At 47.8% G+C, this 17,638-nt stretch overlaps 1 protein-coding gene across 1 annotated transcript in view; it reads left to right on the top strand.

Annotated features, from left to right (window-relative positions):
* The window catches only part of NEO1 (neogenin 1), a gene marked incomplete at its 5' end in the record, with an annotated part of 164,839 nt that overhangs the window by 128,678 nt on the left and 18,523 nt on the right, over positions 1-17,638 (top strand). The window contains 9 exons of the mRNA XM_083871015.1: positions 379-533; positions 1,354-1,502; positions 2,498-2,636; positions 6,063-6,112; positions 6,388-6,532; positions 8,648-8,758; positions 11,827-12,021; positions 12,584-12,679; positions 13,758-13,933. Of these exons, the coding sequence (XP_083727141.1) occupies positions 379-533; positions 1,354-1,502; positions 2,498-2,636; positions 6,063-6,112; positions 6,388-6,532; positions 8,648-8,758; positions 11,827-12,021; positions 12,584-12,679; positions 13,758-13,933 (1,216 nt within the window). The remainder of the gene's footprint in view (positions 1-378; positions 534-1,353; positions 1,503-2,497; positions 2,637-6,062; positions 6,113-6,387; positions 6,533-8,647; positions 8,759-11,826; positions 12,022-12,583; positions 12,680-13,757; positions 13,934-17,638) is intronic.

Genomic DNA, 17,638 nt, shown 5'->3' with positions numbered 1-17,638 from the left:
TAACAGGAATGCCCTAAATCTCGCCAGACTGTGTGTGCTGCTAAAATAGTTTCTGTGCTGGCTCCCGAGCTGTAGGATAAACTGTCACCGTGAATTATCACTTGCTGTCACGGGAATAACAAAGAAACCACTCTGAGTTTGTGGGTGTCAAGTGTAATTTATTCTGTTCCTTCAGTGTGTTGGGTTTTGTGCAAAGGGAAGTTGCAAAATTGGGAGCAGTTTGTCAGCAGCACTCCTGGCAGAGGGTTGTGGTGTTGTGCAGAGTGTAAATCTTATTTGCACACTGGGTACATTCAGCCAGGACACGCCGCAGGAGCAGTTACTCCTCATTTACTAATCAGTGGTGCTGTCTGTGCCCAACCCTTTTGTTTCCCAAAGGGAACGTGTGGAAAACACAAGTCGTCCTGGAGAGACACAGGTGATGATCCAGAACCTGATGCCAGAGACAGTTTATGTGTTCCGGGTCGTGGCCCAGAACAGGCACGGCCCCGGTGAGAGCTCGGCACTGCTCAAGGTGGCAACGCAGCCCGAGGGTGAGCCAGCATATTCCTGGAGTTTTCATCACTTCGGGATCCATACTGATTTTATTTTTGTATTCTCCCTATTCACAACCTTTCCCAGAATCTGATGCTTTTTAAAAGTTATACTTGTGAACCGCAGTTTCCAAAGATTTTCCAGGTCAGTGAGATTGCGGGATTTATTGTCAGCTTTAAGAACTGATGGGACATTCCTTGCTTAATTCTCTAAACTGTTATAACAGGATGATTATATGTTTCAAAAGGTGATTAACTGAAAAAGAGAAAACTTTAGGTAAATGCCAAGTTACTTGTTACCATTACGATTCAGGATGGCTCATGTAATGACACGTAGAACTCTGGTTCTTTGGAGAGCTTATAGCAAAGTTTATTGAAAGACAAATTCTTTTATACAGTGTTTCAGTACAATGAATGTGACTGGTCATTTGGAGCACCACCTTTTTGTAAACATTTTTACCAGCAAATAAGTTGGAAAAACACCAGGTGTCAGGAGGAGAATATCTACAAGGTTATTTTGGGTTCCTCCTTAGGATATCCCAGGCCAGACTGAGAGAGTTCTGTACTTGACTTTCCTACAGGCCTCAAGTTCTGCCTGGAGCTTAAAAATCCATGTTCTGACCACTATCAGTTCCCACAGCTTGTTAGGGTCATTCTAGACAAAAGGGATGTAGGGAGCAGGATCTCCTTTGGAAATTTTGTCTCAAGTTTCCACCCCTCAGTGGATCCATGTCAATGGGAAACCACCCCCTTTTCCTGGGTGCTGGGCAGGGGTGGGCAGGCCAGGCTGTGGCTGACAGAGCTCCCCGCTGTGTTGCAGTCCAGCTGCCCGGCCCCGCTCCCAACATCCGCGCCTTCTCCGGCTCCCCCACCTCCGTCACCGTCACCTGGGAGACGCCGCTCTCGGGCAACGGGGACATCCAGAACTACAAACTCTACTACATGGAGAAGGGGCAGCACACCGAGCAGGTACGGGGCTGCTGCAGCCACCCAGGCTGCCCTGAGGGGCTGCACACACCTTGGGAAGGGCTGCTGCTCTGACAGGCTGGGTCCTTTAGCCTCAGATGTGGGAAAGACTTAAAATCAGAATTCCAGCATGAAATGTTTGTGTTTAAGCTGGGAATGAAACCCATTTTGTTGGTTTGATATTTGTCAACATCGAGTAGCTTTTGGGGAATTCCATCATACCACAAAAGGAGAAGGCAGAGAGCAGCCGTGTCGTTGAGCTGTTCTGGGGCAGATGATACTAAAGATGCTTGCACAGAGTTATGGGCTGCGTTTTAGCAGTTCAGCCTAAATACTGGTTTTGGTATGATCCCTAATACAAACTTTCTTGAGTTCTTGGACTCAGTGATTGATATGTTGATATTGCTGAGCTTCCAATTAATTTAATTTTCTTAGTATTCCACTGAAGCATTCAGTGTATTCTGTAGAAGCACAGGCTGCCATCTGGGAATGAGGATTAATCCCAATGCTCACCACATTCCCATCTGAGTGCATATCAGTATCATAAAAAGCAAAGGGAAAAGTATTTGTCTTAGCTTTTAAATATTTTTTACATTAGTTTTTAAATGGGGCTGTTGCCTGTACTTCTGCATCCCACTATTTCAATCACAGTGAAAATATATTATGATGGTTTTGGTAGTGATAATTGTAATATTATATTAATAGTATAATATGTATATATTTATATATATATGTATATCTCAATAATATATATTTTAGTGGTATGATAATTATAGTGATATGATATTCTGAAAGTTTCCAGTCTCATTTCATGTCCAGGAGCAGTCTATGTTAGGATTTAAATAGGACAGGGAAATTTTCTCCTGGAAGCTCTGAGCTGGCCTCCTCCCAGTGCTGACCCTGAGGTGTCACTGCTGCCAGGGGCTGTGCGGGAGCTCTGGGTGCTGGTGGCACTGCAGAGCTGACCTGAGTGCCCCTGGGGGTGTCTTTGGGGACAGGACGTGGACGTGGGGGGCCTGTCACACACGGTGACGGGGCTGAAGAAGTTCACCGAGTACAGCTTCCGCGTGGTGGCCTACAACAAACACGGCCCCGGCGTCTCCACCCACGACGTCGTGGTCAGGACCCTCTCAGATGGTAAAGCTGCTCCACTTCCTTGTCTTTTGGGGTTTTAGCTGGTAATTTCCGACAGGTGGCCCTTTAACCAGACCGTTATGGGGTTTGTTCAGTGTTGCGTGTGGCTGTTCATGGTCAGAATTCCCCCGGAGGCCTTCCAGAATGGGGTGAAGGAAAATTGCTACACCTGCAGAAGGATCTGGGGTTGTGATTCCTGAACAATGGTGTCCTTCATTCCAGCATCAGCCATTTATTTCATGGATTATTGAGCCTACATTGAGCGTGGACAAAAGAAAAAATACACTGAAGGCACCAACTCCAAATTATTTCCTAGGTTATCTCACACGTGAGCAAGACTCTTGGTTTTGGAGTGGTTTTATTTTAATTGTGTTTGCACTCCAGCAAAGATATTGTTAAATCCATTGCAGAGAGTAGTGAGAGTAGGATGTGAGGTCAGTATTTTTTATAAGGCAGATAAAGAGGTGATGTGAGCAAACAGAGATACTTGAGCAGCTGCAGAGTGATCAGAGTAAGTGATAACTTGTATTTGTTAGAGAGATGTTTATATAGAAGAACAGTCAGAGGGAAAGGGAGCAGAGCCTGGAATCCTCTCCCCAGGAGTGACCAGGAGCAGAGGGTGTTGTCCCAAACACCCTCTGGGCTCAGGTTTGTTTCTGGGGCATTTTGCAGCTTTGCAGTGGTTTCTGTGTATTTGCTAATTCAGTTCCTCTTCCATGAGACCCTGTCAGCATCTTCTTGAACCCACACCAGCTTTTATCCACAAGTGGGCAAAGGTTCCACAGATCAGTTTCCTCTGAAACATCCCTCCTTTCTGTCTGTTCTACCCCTGCACTGTGTTGGGGTCACTTGTTTCCTGGGGCTGTGCTCCTGAAAGAGGGAATACTCAGTGTCCACTGGTCATTCCTCTGTCCCACTCCTCATTCTGTGCACCTCTGCCATGGTCTCCCTGGTTCAAGACACAGGAATGGTTACCCATTTCTCCTGTGGAAGCTGATTCAACCCTTGGTGCCCTTTTCTGCACTTACCTCCAGGTTCCTTCTCTCCTTCATTTTAAAAACTCAGGTAGAGGGGACTAAAATGGTATCAAAGGTGTAAGTGAGGCATTAGTTGCATTTGAAGAGCTTTTTGGGTTCTTTCGAGCAGCAAGAGGAGTCGTCCTGGGGTCTTTGTACCCCAGGATCACACCCTGGAATCTCCCCAGCTCACCTCCCTCTGTACCTTCCAGCTCTGGCCTTTCTTTCAACCAGCTCCTTTCTCTGGCAAGCACTTCCCTCTCATCCCTCCATTGCTTATAACTGAAGGGATTTCCCTTGAAAGAGAGATAAATCCTTGTTCTGCTCCTATTCTAGCTCCTGCTCTCTCAATTTCATGCTTTATTGTTACTTGGGTTGATTTGGTGGAAAGTTCTGGCCCAGCAGGTGGAGTTTGAGGGGTCCCATTTTACTGCTGCCACCACTTTGCCACCTCCAGAATGAAGATAAACTGGGAGAGGTCCTGCAGCAGTTTCACTCCCTATTTCCTTGAGAATTCCTGATGGATAACACATGGCCCTGGCAAGAGGCTGCTGTTCCCTGGGTCTGACTCTTCCATAATCCCTTACTTCACTTCAGGTGGAGAGACCATGGGAATCCTTTGGAAGGATGTGTCAAGGAAACCTTCCCCTTATCTTTGTCTTTTTTTCCCCTACCTCACCATTTGCTCACTGATTTCTCTAAAGGGCTGTCAGCTCCTTGGTTGGCTCAAGAAGAATTTTTTTATTAGTTTACAATGTCATTTTGAAGTTTTCCTTGGAGTTCTTTCTTCTCCATCTTCAGTTTTCACACACTCACCTGTAGGTATTTAATTTCTAAAGCTCTCTGAAAGGTATCATCTTGCTTCTTACAGTCTCATAACCCTGGCAACCTCTCAGATCCTTCCAAAATGATGTACATTTTCCTCCCATGTTTTCCTGTTCTGGTGTCCAGGAGCAATCTCCGTGTTCCTTGCAGGGATTTCTCCCTAAGCTTCCTTTAGCCCTGATTTAACAAAGCATCTGCATTTTTATGTAGGTTTTTGCTCCTAATCTGTTACAGTGCCTTGTTGCAGGGATAACTCTGCCGGTATTACCATTTGAACCCGGGTTTATGTGCTGCTCCTGAGGATTGCTTCTCCTATCCTGGAATTCCTGATCAGGGATTACAGCTGGGAGTGGAATCTGATTGAGGCCCTTCCCTCAGTCTCTGAGCCATCAGCATGTCCTGCTGCTCCTGCCAGGCTGCTCTCCTTGTGCTGTCCCACTCCAGGAGATGCTTTTCCACAGCAAATCCCTGCTCTTCCCTGTGAGTGTGGGGAGGCACAGGGTGCCCAGAGCAGCTGTGGCTGCCCCTGGATCCCTGAAGTGTCCCAGGCCAGGTTGGACAGGGCTTGGAGCCTCCTGGGACAGTGGGAGGTGTCCCTGCCCATGGCAGGGGTGGCACTGGAGGAGCAAAGCTTGGCTTTGTATCCTCTGCTTCTCACTGTGCTGCTTCTCAGGACTGCAGCTCCTCATCCTCAGGTGTGGTGATTTCAGGCTCAGTTGGGTTGCCAAGGGAAGGCAGATCCTGCTCCTCTCCATTTCTGCCGTGGGCTGGTGGGTGAGGGTTTTTTTTTTTACCCCATCCCAGTGGGCCTTTCCAAACTCTTCTTCCACTTCATGCCCCACTTCATGGGGGTTCTCTGGGGGTTCCTGTGGCTGGGCTGAGTTATTTGGAAAATGAATTCTGCAGGCTGGAGCAGTCCTCATCCCTCTTTATCCCTGTGCTCCTTGCCCATCGTTGTGCTTCACTGGAGCCTCCCCTTCCTGCCAGGGAAGCCTCAGCTCTGCCAGGGGCAATGTTTGCTGTGGTGCCACAAGGAATTCCCTGCTCTCAGGGTTTTTCTTCCTCTCCCTTTTTACCTGGATTTCACTGCCATGAGCAGTGTAAAGAGCAAGCAAAAAGTGGGAATTCAAAGGCAGCCCTGGTGTCTGAGGTGCTCTTAACCTCCTCACTGTCACAGGGCCCTGAGGACTCAGAGGTTTCCTGTTATAGAAAATCAGGATAACAAAATCCAGGCCAGAAATTTAAATGTGGGTTCTCCCAGTCAAGGAGTGTCTTCATTAAAGATTTCCCTTGGGAAAGAGCTGGATGGGATACTTTCTCTGAGAGTTTGAGAAGTGCTTTTAAATATAAAACATACTTAGATAGGTGTGAAAATAAAGACCTGAATAAAGAGTTTTTTCTTCATGATGAAAATACAGAAGCCTCCTCAGCCAGTCAGAAAGTACCTGTGGGAGGATTGGTAATTCCTTTATGTGCTGCCTTAAAAAGAATGGTTTGTACTGCCATAGCAAATGAGAGCAGAGAGTAGTTGGGTGTGGAAATACAGTATTTGAAAGTTTTGGGGTTGTAATTCTTTTAATGTTTCCAGTCCCCAGTGCTCCACCACAGAATCTAACGCTGGAGGTCCGGAATTCCAAGGTAAGATTGGAGGATTTCCTGCTGGCAGTGGGTAAATAAAAGGCTGGGGGGGTCTTAGATTGGCCACATTTTGGAGCTGCTTTGGGTCTTTTTCCTCCCTTGCAGCTTTTGAGCTCTTTATAGAGAATATCTGAATGTGGGGCTTGGAGAAACTGCAGTCCAGCTGTGGGTTGGCTGTGGTGGGATGCAGTGAGAGTGCTGATGATGGGAGGGATTTTTATTCAAGCTTTCCTAAAGACTTTTTTCTGAATACCTTTGTGTGCTGCCTTCCCCAGAGCATCCTGCTGCAGTGGCAGCCCCCTCCTGCCGGGACCCACAGCGGGCAGATCACGGGGTACAAAATCCGCTACCGCAAAGTCTCCCGCAAGAGCGACGTCACCGAGAGCGTGGGGGGCACCCAGCTCTCCCAGCTCATTGAAGGTGAGTAGGGCCCTGCCTCCTGGGGTCCCTGGATGTGTTTAGGGGCTTGGGGACAGGATCCCATTGGGTTCCTGTCCTCCCCAAAGGTTCCTGGCTGTATATATGGGGGGCTCAGGGACAGGATTCTGTGGGGGTTCCTGCAGGGTCCTGTCCTCTCTGGGATCGCTGGCTGTGTTTAGGGGGCTCAGGGATAGGATCCCTGCAGGATTCTGTCCTCCCCAGAGTCCCGGCTGTGTTTAGGGGGCTCAGGAACAGGATTCCTGCAGGGTTCCTGTCCTCCCCAGAGGTGCCTGGCTGTGTTTAGGGGCTCAGGAACAGGATTCTGTGGGGTTCCTGCCTTGGGAGACAAACAGAAGCAGCTCCCAAAGGAGCTCTGGGGTTGTGTGGGCTGCCTGGGGCCTGGTGACCTGATTCCTAGTTCTGGTTTGGCCATGGATTTGCTAAGTGGACTGGATGATTCCTTATAAAATGTTTTGTAAAAGCCTGGAGAAGGTGACTGGGCTCACTGTGTGCCCAAATGCCAGAGGTGGAGGTGTGGAGCAGGAGGGCAGAAGAGCAGGGAGGGGCTGGGCAGGGTTGGCACAGGCACCTGGACCCAGCTCCAGGCCCTGGAGATCCTGACCTCAGGCATCTCTGGAATGTTCCACCTCATGGCCATGGAATATTCCAGAGGGAATGCCTTTCATCCTTTTGTGCACTTAAAAATCCAGTCCAGTCCATCACTCAGCGTCAGTCATGTGTTGCTACTAGAGCTACAGTTCTGTTCAGCAGGAACAAGCCGTGCATGAGAACAGGAGCAACACTACATTGTGTGCCCTTTAAAAGCTTTCTGAATGAATACTTGGTAAAAAGACAAGAAATGGAGATTCTGGAAGAGTTTCTAACAAAATACTCTGATTTTTCTCAGAAACTCCAGCTGTGACTGAGTAAGTCTCAGTTTTCTCACAGAATTGAGATATTCCTGTAATTCCAGTTTATTTTTGCCAGCAACAGAGCCTGCTGGAGAGGTTCAATATATCAAATTTGGAGTAATTATTGTTACAGTGCTCTGATTTTTTAGTACAGGCTTTTACATGCATTAAACAAGTGTGTGAGTTTGCTCACCTGCTGCCTCTGTGCCACCCCCAGGTTTGGTGATGGTGAGAGTGTTAGTGTTCTTAAAACTAATTAATTATTTAACAGCCCTAAGTTAAAGTATGGCTGCAAACAGGCCCTCCCAGTCCTTTCCAGTGCTGATGCTCTGGGGAGAGCAGGGGTAGAAGGCTGGGTTATCCATGATTCCTTGGATTTAGTTGAGACCTATGGGAATTGCCAAAGTGATGGGTCTGTGGGAATTGCCAAGGCTGTGGGTATGTGGGAATTGCCAAAGTAATGGACCTGTAGGAATCCCCAGGCTGATGGAGCTGTGGGAATTGCCAAGGCCATGGAGCTCTGGGAATCCCCAGGCTGATGGAGCTGTGGGAATCCCCAGGCTGTGGAGCTGTAGGAAGTGCCAAGGCCATGGAGCTGTGGTGATCCCCAGGCTGATGGAGCTGTGGTGATCCCCAGGCTGATGGAGCTGTGGGAATCCCCAGGCCGTGGAGCTGTGGGAATCCCCAGGCTGATGGAGCTGTGGGAATCCCCAGGCCATAGAGCTGTGGGAATCCCCAGGCCATAGAGCTGTGGGAATCCCCAGGCCATAGAGCTGTGGGAATCCCCAGGCCATAGAGCTGTGGGAATCCCCAGGCTGATGGAGCTGTGGGAATCCCCAGGCTGATGGAGCTGTGGGAATCCCCAGGCTGATGGAGCTGTGGGAATCCCCAGGCTGATGGAGCTGTGGGAATCCCCAGGCTGATGGAGCTGTGGGAATCCCCAGGCTGATGGAGCTGTGGGAATCCCCAGGCCATAGAGCTGTGGGAATCCCCAGGCTGTGGAGCTGTGGGAATCCCCAGGCTGATGGAGCTGTGGGAATCCCCAGGCTGTGGAGCTGTGGGAATCCCCAGGCTGATGGAGCTGTGGGAATCCCCAGGCTGTGGAGCTGTGGGAATCCCCAGACTGTGGAGCTGTGGGAATCCCCAGGCTGATGGAGCTGTGGGAGTCCCCAGGCTCAGAGCTGTATGTGGTTTGTGTCCCCAGGGCTGGAGCGAGGCACCGAGTACAGCTTCCGCGTGGCCGCCATGACCGTCAATGGCACTGGCCCCGCCACCGACTGGGTGTCGGCTGAGACCTTCGAGAGTGACCTGGACGGTGAGACACCCTGGGCTTGGGGCAGCACAGCCTGGGAACTCACCCATTTCATTTCTCCCACACCTGGCTGCCTCTTGGAAGGGCAAACCTCTGTGCTTTCACTTCTGTTCTAGGTGTACGATGGAGTTCATTTAGCATTAGCATCAGTTTCTGTTTTAACAGAAAATTCTTGCCAAGTCAAGAAAGTGGCTTGAAATGAAACTCTGCTTCTACACTTCCTAGTGCTGTATGTTGGCACCAGGTGCCTTCTGCTAAGGAATACTCATTTATAGTGACAGTGAGATGTCACAGTAGGAAAGAAATCATGGGAAATGTTCTCAGCCACAGCCCTTTACAGTCTTACCCCATGTTGGTGCTGTGCTTTCTTTGACCCATAGTAACTTATTTTGCACAGAAAAAAAGGGAAATGAATTATATTTTCCATATTTTTTGCACCAGGTCTCCTATGAGGAATTCTGTTGAGGGTATTAAATAAAAATTATATTGAAATTGTGGTTATTAGAATAATTACATTGAAAATTCCAATGATGGCAGAAAGGTTCCTGAGCTTGTTGGAGCATTAAATAGGATATTCCAAAGCTCTTTGCATGTGCTGTAAAGGGTTGTCCACAACAGAGGATCTCTTTGACCAAGTCCATGGATTTGTGTGCTGTGCCAGAGCAGGCTGAGTGATCCTGGCAGCTGGGAGGTGGAATAATGGAAATGGGTCAATATTTGCTCTCTGCTGCTGGAGGATCCTTCAGCAGCTGGCTTGGGAAGCCTGGAAAACCCTTCTCCCATCCCTATCTGTGCAAAGCTCAGGCTAATCCTGGTCGTCCTGCTGCTTATTCTCTGATGTGGACAGAGCAGTTCAGGGATGTGGATACTGGAAATTCTTGATCTGTGTGTCTGCTGGCCCTTAGTGGATGTGACACACCCTTGGAGCTGCCAGGTCCCCAAAATGGGGCAGAGCTCTGTAAGTGACACCTCACAGGGCAATGGAAGTGTCCCTGAACTGGAGTTAACAACACTTTGCCAGAGGACAGCACCAGCATTAAATTTAAACAGGGCAGAAGAAGGAAGAAGAAAAATAACATTTTCCTTCTCTGTTGGTTTTGTCATTTAAATTTTTTCACCTCCAAATGTTGCAGGAAATCTGACTTTCTACACATTCTTTCCATTGAATAAAGTAAGAAAAATTGACATTTAAGACAACATGACATGACATTCATATAACTCTGCATATACCTGTGAGATCTGTGTGTGCACACTGCATTTCTTGGGTTTCTTTCTTTAGAAAGCTCATGTGGATAATTTTAACACCATGCAAATGCATTTACAGCTCATCTTCGGTTCAACAGACACATGAGGCATCATTTCTTTTTATTCCACAGATGCTTTTTGAGTTTAAATAGAAAATAAATTGAAGGGATGTAAGGGATTTACATCCCATGGATGTGAGGAGGAGCAGGAGTGTTACAATTCCACGTTGGAGCTGGAGCAGGTTTCCCCTGAGTGCAGAGCAGGAGGTGTTGAACAGTTGTACAGGGTTTGTCCCCAGTGCAGTGGAAATGTCACCTCTCCTGCTGCACTTGGAGCTTTGCTGTGTTTAATAGTTGGGAACTGGAGCTGCTGGGCTGTGGCAGCAGCAGCCCGAGAGCTCCCCGGGCTGGGGGCCAGGGCTGTGCTGTGATCCAAATAATCCTGTTGTGGTGCTTTATTAAATGTTTGTAGAGAAATGCAGCGTGTTTCATTAAAATGAAATCCCTGCAGGAAGCACAAGTCCTTGATTCCATTTGGAGTGGGGAGCTCAGTTTGCTATTGCAGGGAATTATCCCTAATCCGCCGGCACCCGACAAAAGGATTTATTTCAGTTTTGAGAAGTGAACCCAAAGTTAGGGACACTCCAGGGACAATTGGGAGATTGCTTTTAGGTTCCAGTCAGCAGTGGGGAAAAGCCTCTTAGGAGAAATACTAAGGGCTTACAGTGGCACATTGTGGAAGTGTTCTGGTGTTAGGGATCCACGTTCCCTGTCTCTGTGGGATGGGGAGACACTTGTGTTGCTTTTGAGGGAAGGGTTTGAACATTTAATGTGGACTCTCTATTTTCTGAGCTTTTAGTATGGCTGTGTAGTTCCTGCTTATGTTGTATGAATTATGGGAACCCAAGGATCTAGGCAGAGACAACTGTAGGACAAGTGAGGAGAACCCTTTGCAGTGCAGTTCTTAAAGCTGTGGGATCTCCTATTTAATGCTACAACCAGCTCAGGAACCTTTCTTTCATCACCAGACTTTTCCATGTAATTATTGTAATACCCACAAGTATTTATGGTAATACACAAGTAAAGGAAATGATGGTATTGAAAGTAGATGAATTTGTGGAGGGGAAGGATGGGATAAAACTGGTGTGTATTTGGAAAACTGGGTGACAAGATGGCCAACATGGATCTGCTAAGCAGATCAAATACAAAAACCATCGCAACCCCCTAAGCTTCAGCACAACTGTCCTGCCTTTTAAAGGGAGGATCTATTGGAATGTAATGTTAATATTCTGCTCTTGGAGAGGCTCTTGTCATTGTAGAGACAATCACGACACACAAAGTGACATGGTATTAAGTTTTCAGAAGGTTCTTGTTTATTATTGGCAGCATGCTGTCTTTTATACAGTTTTTACAAACCTTCTAATTGGTTAATAGCTTTCTTGTTAATTGTTCTGTTGGTTAGTAAAAGGCATCCTACTTGTCTATCAAATCTATCTATTCTTGGACTGTTCACATATTATCTTTACTGATTCTCTTGGGACAAATCCCTTGTTATTACAAGTGCATTTATTTTTCACCCTCAGAATAGAGTGTAGTGTTAAAGGAACTTCTCATTCTTAAAACAGCTTCATATGGGAACTTGCAAATTGCTTGTTGGCTGCACTTAGAAGAAATGACAGGCCAGCTGTGGCTCTATCCACACCCAAGTTTCCTTATGCTCATTCCAGCACACAGAAGTGCTTTGTTTGACCTTCCTGCCTCACAGTCGCCGTGTCATTGCCTTGATTTGAGAGACAAAAGCCATGCAGTGCCTCCCTTTCCCTGCAGAGAGCCGTGTGCCCGAGGTGCCCAGCTCGCTGCACGTGCGGCCGCTGGTCACCAGCATCGTGGTGAGCTGGACCCCGCCCGAGAACCAGGACGTGGTGGTCAGGGGCTACGCCATCGGCTATGGCATCGGCAGCCCCCACGCTCAGACCATCAAGGTGGACTACAAACAGAGATACTACACCATTGAGAACCTGGGTGAGTGCAGGGGAGGAGAGCTGGGCCACAGAAGAGCCTCCCTCAGTGCTCCTTCCATGGGAGCAGCAGCCTGAGTTTGCCGTGTTCCGCACGGAGCTGCAGGAGAAGGAGGGAATGAAATGTCACCAGGATTCACTGGTGGCTCCTTTGAAAGGAAAATAAAGATTCACCCCTCCACAGAACTCTCTGTGGGAGTTAAATACTCTGAAAGAGTAATATTGGGAATTCCATCAAATCAGAGGTTTGAGTAATTTTGGTTTTTGTTCTTTTAAATTGGTTTTCTCACTCTTGATTTGGCTGTGCTTAAAGGTAGATTTGCGGTAATTATAGACTTGAGCTGTGGTGTCCCTGCCCAGGCAGGGGGTGGAATGAGATGGGCTTTAAGGTCCTTTCCAACCCGAACCAGGCTGGGATTCTGTAGCCATGAACAGAAGGGTCTGTGTGGAGACTTTCTCAGTTCAAATCACACATTCCAGTTCAAAATTAAAATACTGAACAAAGCAGGTATGGCGAAGCAGAAACCAGGATTCGTTGGTTGTGCTGATTTCTTTTCCCCTTTCAGATCCCAGCTCCCACTATGTGATAACCCTGAAAGCCTTCAACAACGTGGGGGAAGGGATCCCCCTGTACGAGAGCGCTGTGACCCGACCCCACTCTGGTGAGTCCTGGGCTGGGCTGGGGTGGGCTGGGATGGGATGGGATGGGATGGGATGGGATGGGATGGGGGTGATGGAAGGCTCCTGGCTGTCAGTTCATCCCGTGCTCTCTGTCCCTGTCACTGCTTGGCCTTGCACGTTCCCCTTAAACCACCTAAATTGGGCTCATTTGTAAATTCCAAACTCACTTGACAACTACTAATGGATGTTCTCGCTCCAAATGTTCCCCTTGCCTGAGCACAATCCATGTGGGTGCAGTTCTAAAGGCCCTCAGCTTGGGGTTTGTGGTCTTGTTCAGAGATGTTTGAGCAGGATGCCTGTGTTTGCTTTGTGTCCCTCTGTTGTCACTCACACTAAACAAAATCTGGGCAGTTTTTATTTTGGCTTTGTAATCTATAAGGAAAAGAGAAGTGTACAGGTGAGCTGGGCCATGCCATGGCTCACTGGGCTCCCTCCCAGCCTGCTGACACCACTGAGGAATTTGGTGGAGGTGCAACACTTGGGGTTAGTTCTAGTGAGCTGGAATTCTGGAGATTCTCCAGAGGATGCTGGAATTGCAGTTTCACAGTTGCTGCAAGTTGATCTCTCACTCAGAGCCTTCCTTTGAAGGTGCCTTTCAGGGGGTCCCTGTGTGTATTTTGGAATTTGCCCATCCAGAGCTCCAGCTCTGTGTCCTCCTCCTTGTTTTCTGGGAGAGGACTCAGTGGACACTCCAGGCAAATGAAGTTACAGTGACTGAGTGTTTGGGGTTCCCAGGCCACGGCTGAGTGCCCTGGGCACTATATAGAGCTATGCCAGCAGGGATTTGTTGTTTTACTGTTTGGAGGAGGGAGGACAATGCAAGAGTGATGTTATTGCCCAGTCTGATGTCACCTATTAACTCTGGCTTTTCTCTCTTTCTCTCCATTCCTCACCTTCCATCTCATTGCACTTCCCTGCATCCCCTCTTTTTTTTTGTTTTGGTTGACATTAAAATACCACCTCCTTCCTTTTTAATTATAAACCATGGCCTTTTCCCCACGGATTTCCCAGACACTTCCGAGGTTGATTTGTTTGTTATTAATGCTCCATACACTCCAGTGCCAGATCCGTCTCCCATGATGCCCCCGGTGGGAGTTCAGGCTTCCATCCTGAGCCATGACACCATCAGGATCACTTGGGCAGACAACTCCCTGCCCAAGAACCAGAAGATCACGGACGCGCGGTTCTACACCGTCCGCTGGAAAACCAACATCCCTGCCAACACCAAGTACAAGGTACTGAGTGCCTGGGAGTGTCCCAGCCCAGCAGGGTGATGCTGACCTGGAACAGACTGGACAGAGCTGGACAATAAAGCAGATATTTATTGAAAGGCCTCTAGAATGCACCTTGGGCAGCACAAGAGTCTGGCCAGGGCTACACCCAAAGTGGACCCAAAAGGGTCACAAAAAGATCACGAAATGGACCCAAAATGATCGCAAAATGGACAAATGGTCACAAGGTCTTACACTTTTATAAGTTTTGGTCCATTTGCACATTGGGGTTTAATTGTCCAATTCCAGCTCCAGGTTGTGAGGTCCCATCCTTCTTGTTCCTCCCTCCAGCCACCCTTGTTTGTCTCTTGGGCTGAAAGTTGTCCTTGGTGTGCAGCAGGAAAAGGATTTGTTTTGTGTCCCTGCTCTGTGCAGTGCTGAGTGACACTGACTGTGAGCTCAGAGCTGCACCCCTGGGCAGCACAGAGTCTGAAAATACGAAAGTTAAAACTTAAGGCACCAAGGGGAAGGCCCAGCTGTGGGAATGCTGCTGGGCTCCTTGGAGGGGCAGGATTCCTCCAGCTCTGCTCCAGGGGAAGGCACAGCTGAGGGAATGCTGCCAGAATGGGCCTTGGAGCACCAGGACTGCTCTGGGTCGGGTGGGAGCAGCTCTTTTGTGTCTCCTATGGGAAGGAGCTGGGCTGATGTGGGCGTGGATGGAAGAGCTGCTTCAGGGCAGGAACAGAAACTTCCAGAGTTGTTCTGTTCGTGGGCACGGGGATAGTTTGAAGCTTCCCCTTGCCCCAATCCCTGGCAGTGGGAGGTGTGGGCTCCTCTCTGGAGAGTCACTAAAGCATTCCAAGGGGCGTCACTAAAGAATTCCAAGTATTCCAAGGTGACTGGGGCCCCTCCCTGAGCCATGCAGGAAAACAGATTTACCCCCATGATTTGAAGTTTCCCTTTAGAACCTTTTCAGTTTGTGCAAAGCTGATTGTGAACCTTTCCTTTGGGAACTGACTGGCTTCAAAATACACAACAAAAACTTTATTATATCCTTGCCTTCCTCTATTTTCACATGTTTTGATTTGGAGACTGGATTTGGGGTTTGGTTTGGTGGTTGGTTGGATTTTTTTTTATTAATTTTCAGAGTTACCTGGAGGGCTCAAAGCTGCTGACTGCAAATTTCACATTTGTAACGAGACTCAGAGGAACTGGTTGTTAAAATACTCAGCCAGTGGAGCTCCCTTTATGCTCCTGCAGAGCCAGCTTGTTACAATCCAGATCTTTTCTTTATTGAAATGAAAAGATGTAAATATGTGTGTATTCCTCCTCTAAAGGCAAGTTACTTCTGAGCCACATTCCTGAGCCATGTGCAGGGGATGTCTCAGGAGTGGTTTAAATAAAGCTGCAGTTTCATTAGCTAATTGCTTAAAAGAATGGAATGAAATAGAAGATGGAATAAAACAGTAAATTTACTATTCCTGCTGTTCCAGTGCTGGTGGTCAGTGAGCAACAAGTTCTACTGTGACCAAAACCAACATGGAATGATGGAATATAGTTTAAAACTACTCAAAACTGTAGAAAGGATTTGCCTGAAGGAGAGAAGTTTAAAGTATTTGCTCCGATCATGTGTAACCCATGGTGTGTGGAGAACCCACATCCTGCTTTTCTTCCCCTGTTTCTGTTGGAAATGCTCCCCTGCACTGTTGGATGTTTTTTGGGAGGTCAGACCCCATGCAGGGAGTGCTGGATCTCAGTAAGTCTGTGGTAACTTCCCTGCTTGTCCTGGTCCCTCTGCAGCTCCTGCTTGCTGCTTCCAGAGGCTTTGGAGTGTCCCCATCCTTGGGGACAGAAATCCTGGGTCACCTCTGCAGCATCCAGAGCTGCATCTGCTCAGCTCAGTGGGGTTTCATTCTCCCCTTCATCCCTAAATTAGGTGTTTAGACCATTCACTGGGATTTTCTGCCCCTGCCCTGTTCCTGCCCTGTCACAAACTGCTGAGGAGCAGGCTGTGTGCTCCTGACACGAGTTCTTCCTCCCTAAGGAGCCTTGTTTTCCTCACTTTGTGCAGGATTGTGCCTGAAAACCCAGGAACAGATGGGATGCAGCTCCTGTGGTTTGAACTGTGTCTCTGCACTAACATGGAGCAGTTTTCCAAAGCCCATCTTGTTGGTGTGTGGGGTTGTCCTGCAGCTACCTGGGATCCCTCAGGGATCAATGAAAATATTAAAGGTTGGATCTTTTAGAGCTGCATAAAAGAGAAACGAATTGTTCAGGGTAATATTCATGGAGTTTATTTCTAGCTGAGCAGGGTTTGGTACCCTGGGATAGGCATCTTAAAAATAATAAAGTGCTGTTAAATGGTGGAGTCAGCCACTCCAGGGGGCTCAGGTGTGTCATTTACACTCAGTGAGATGCACAGGAAAACTAAAAGATCCCAAGATTCAAAGCCAGAGATGGAAACCAGAACTTTCACCTGGAAAAGGAGCCCAGATGCCACATCAAATAATACAAATATTGGAATGCTTAAATACTGCTGGGAATTCCAGCATCCCAGAGAGGGAAGAGCTTTTTGGGGTAAGGCAGCTGGTAATGGCAGATGGGAGGGAAAATTCCTGCGTTGGACTTGTCATTCCATCCCTCCCAGTGAGGCCTCTGTTCCCTGCCTTCCCCAGGGAGCTGTGCCCATTCCAGCTGTGCCCATTCCAGCTGTGCCTCAGCCCCTCAGTCCCACCCACTCCAAACTGCACTGAGTGTTTACCAAGGAGAAGCCTGAAGCCAGTGGAGGATTTCATTGTAATTCATTTCATGAGTCTTTGTTTTTCTGGTCACAGACAGCAAAGCCCTGGGCACAAATCACTGCCATGCCTTGGATCACCATTTCCTGAACTTCCATCCCTTTTAAGAAAAAAGAAATAAATAATGGAGATCTCAGGGTTTCTTTGTCACTGCTGGAGCCTTCAGGAAAGGTGCCTTTACCTTGGCAGTAAATCAGCTGCACTCAGTGGTTTCTGAGGGCTGTTCCAGTTGTTGTATGGCCCTGTCAGATCCTGAAACAACTCTTTAATTCTGTGTTTACACCACTGCAGGTCAAGGTGAGCAATATCCATATCTGTAAATACAGCTTTCCTGCTTCTCCATGGGCCTCCAGTGCATTCTGTTGGTGCTGAAGCCATTTAAAACAAACACCAGATCTTTATAAACACTGAATTACAAATTCTACTGTGAGCCAGCCACATGTAGTTTCCTTGTGTGATCCTAAATAACCATTTTTTCTGAAAAGAATCTACATCTTAGTAAAGCTTCACTCTCTTCAAGTCTCACAAGTGTATCTTCAGTTGATTGTTTATTACATTTAAGGTTGTTGTGGAAATTCCAGCAGGAATTTGGGAGGCAGCTCCAGGTTCCAAGCAGGATTGTTCCTTGCTGTTCTTTTTGTTTTCCCCAGCCAGAGGAGTTAATGAAATGCTGTAAATGAACCCCCAGGTAAACAGGGGTTTAACCACTGCATCACAAGTGGGCCCTGGACCTTGTATTGTCTTTTTTCATTTCTAATTGACTGCTGTTAAGTGCTCCTGCTGATTGCAGAATTTCTAGTGGAGGATAAACGTTGATATTTGATTAATGAATTGGCACGAGAGAGGAGAACCAGAATTAATGAACGTGGTTCTGGAAATGCTGGGAACACGTGGGCTGGGGGAGTCTGAGGGCTGTGGGAAATGCTGACTC

This window comes from Zosterops lateralis (genome assembly GCF_965231275.1).
Source record: "Zosterops lateralis genome assembly, chromosome: 13".
NCBI classification, from domain to species: Eukaryota; Metazoa; Chordata; class Aves; order Passeriformes; family Zosteropidae; genus Zosterops; species Zosterops lateralis.
This window is presented reverse-complemented; position numbering and strand designations above follow the sequence as displayed.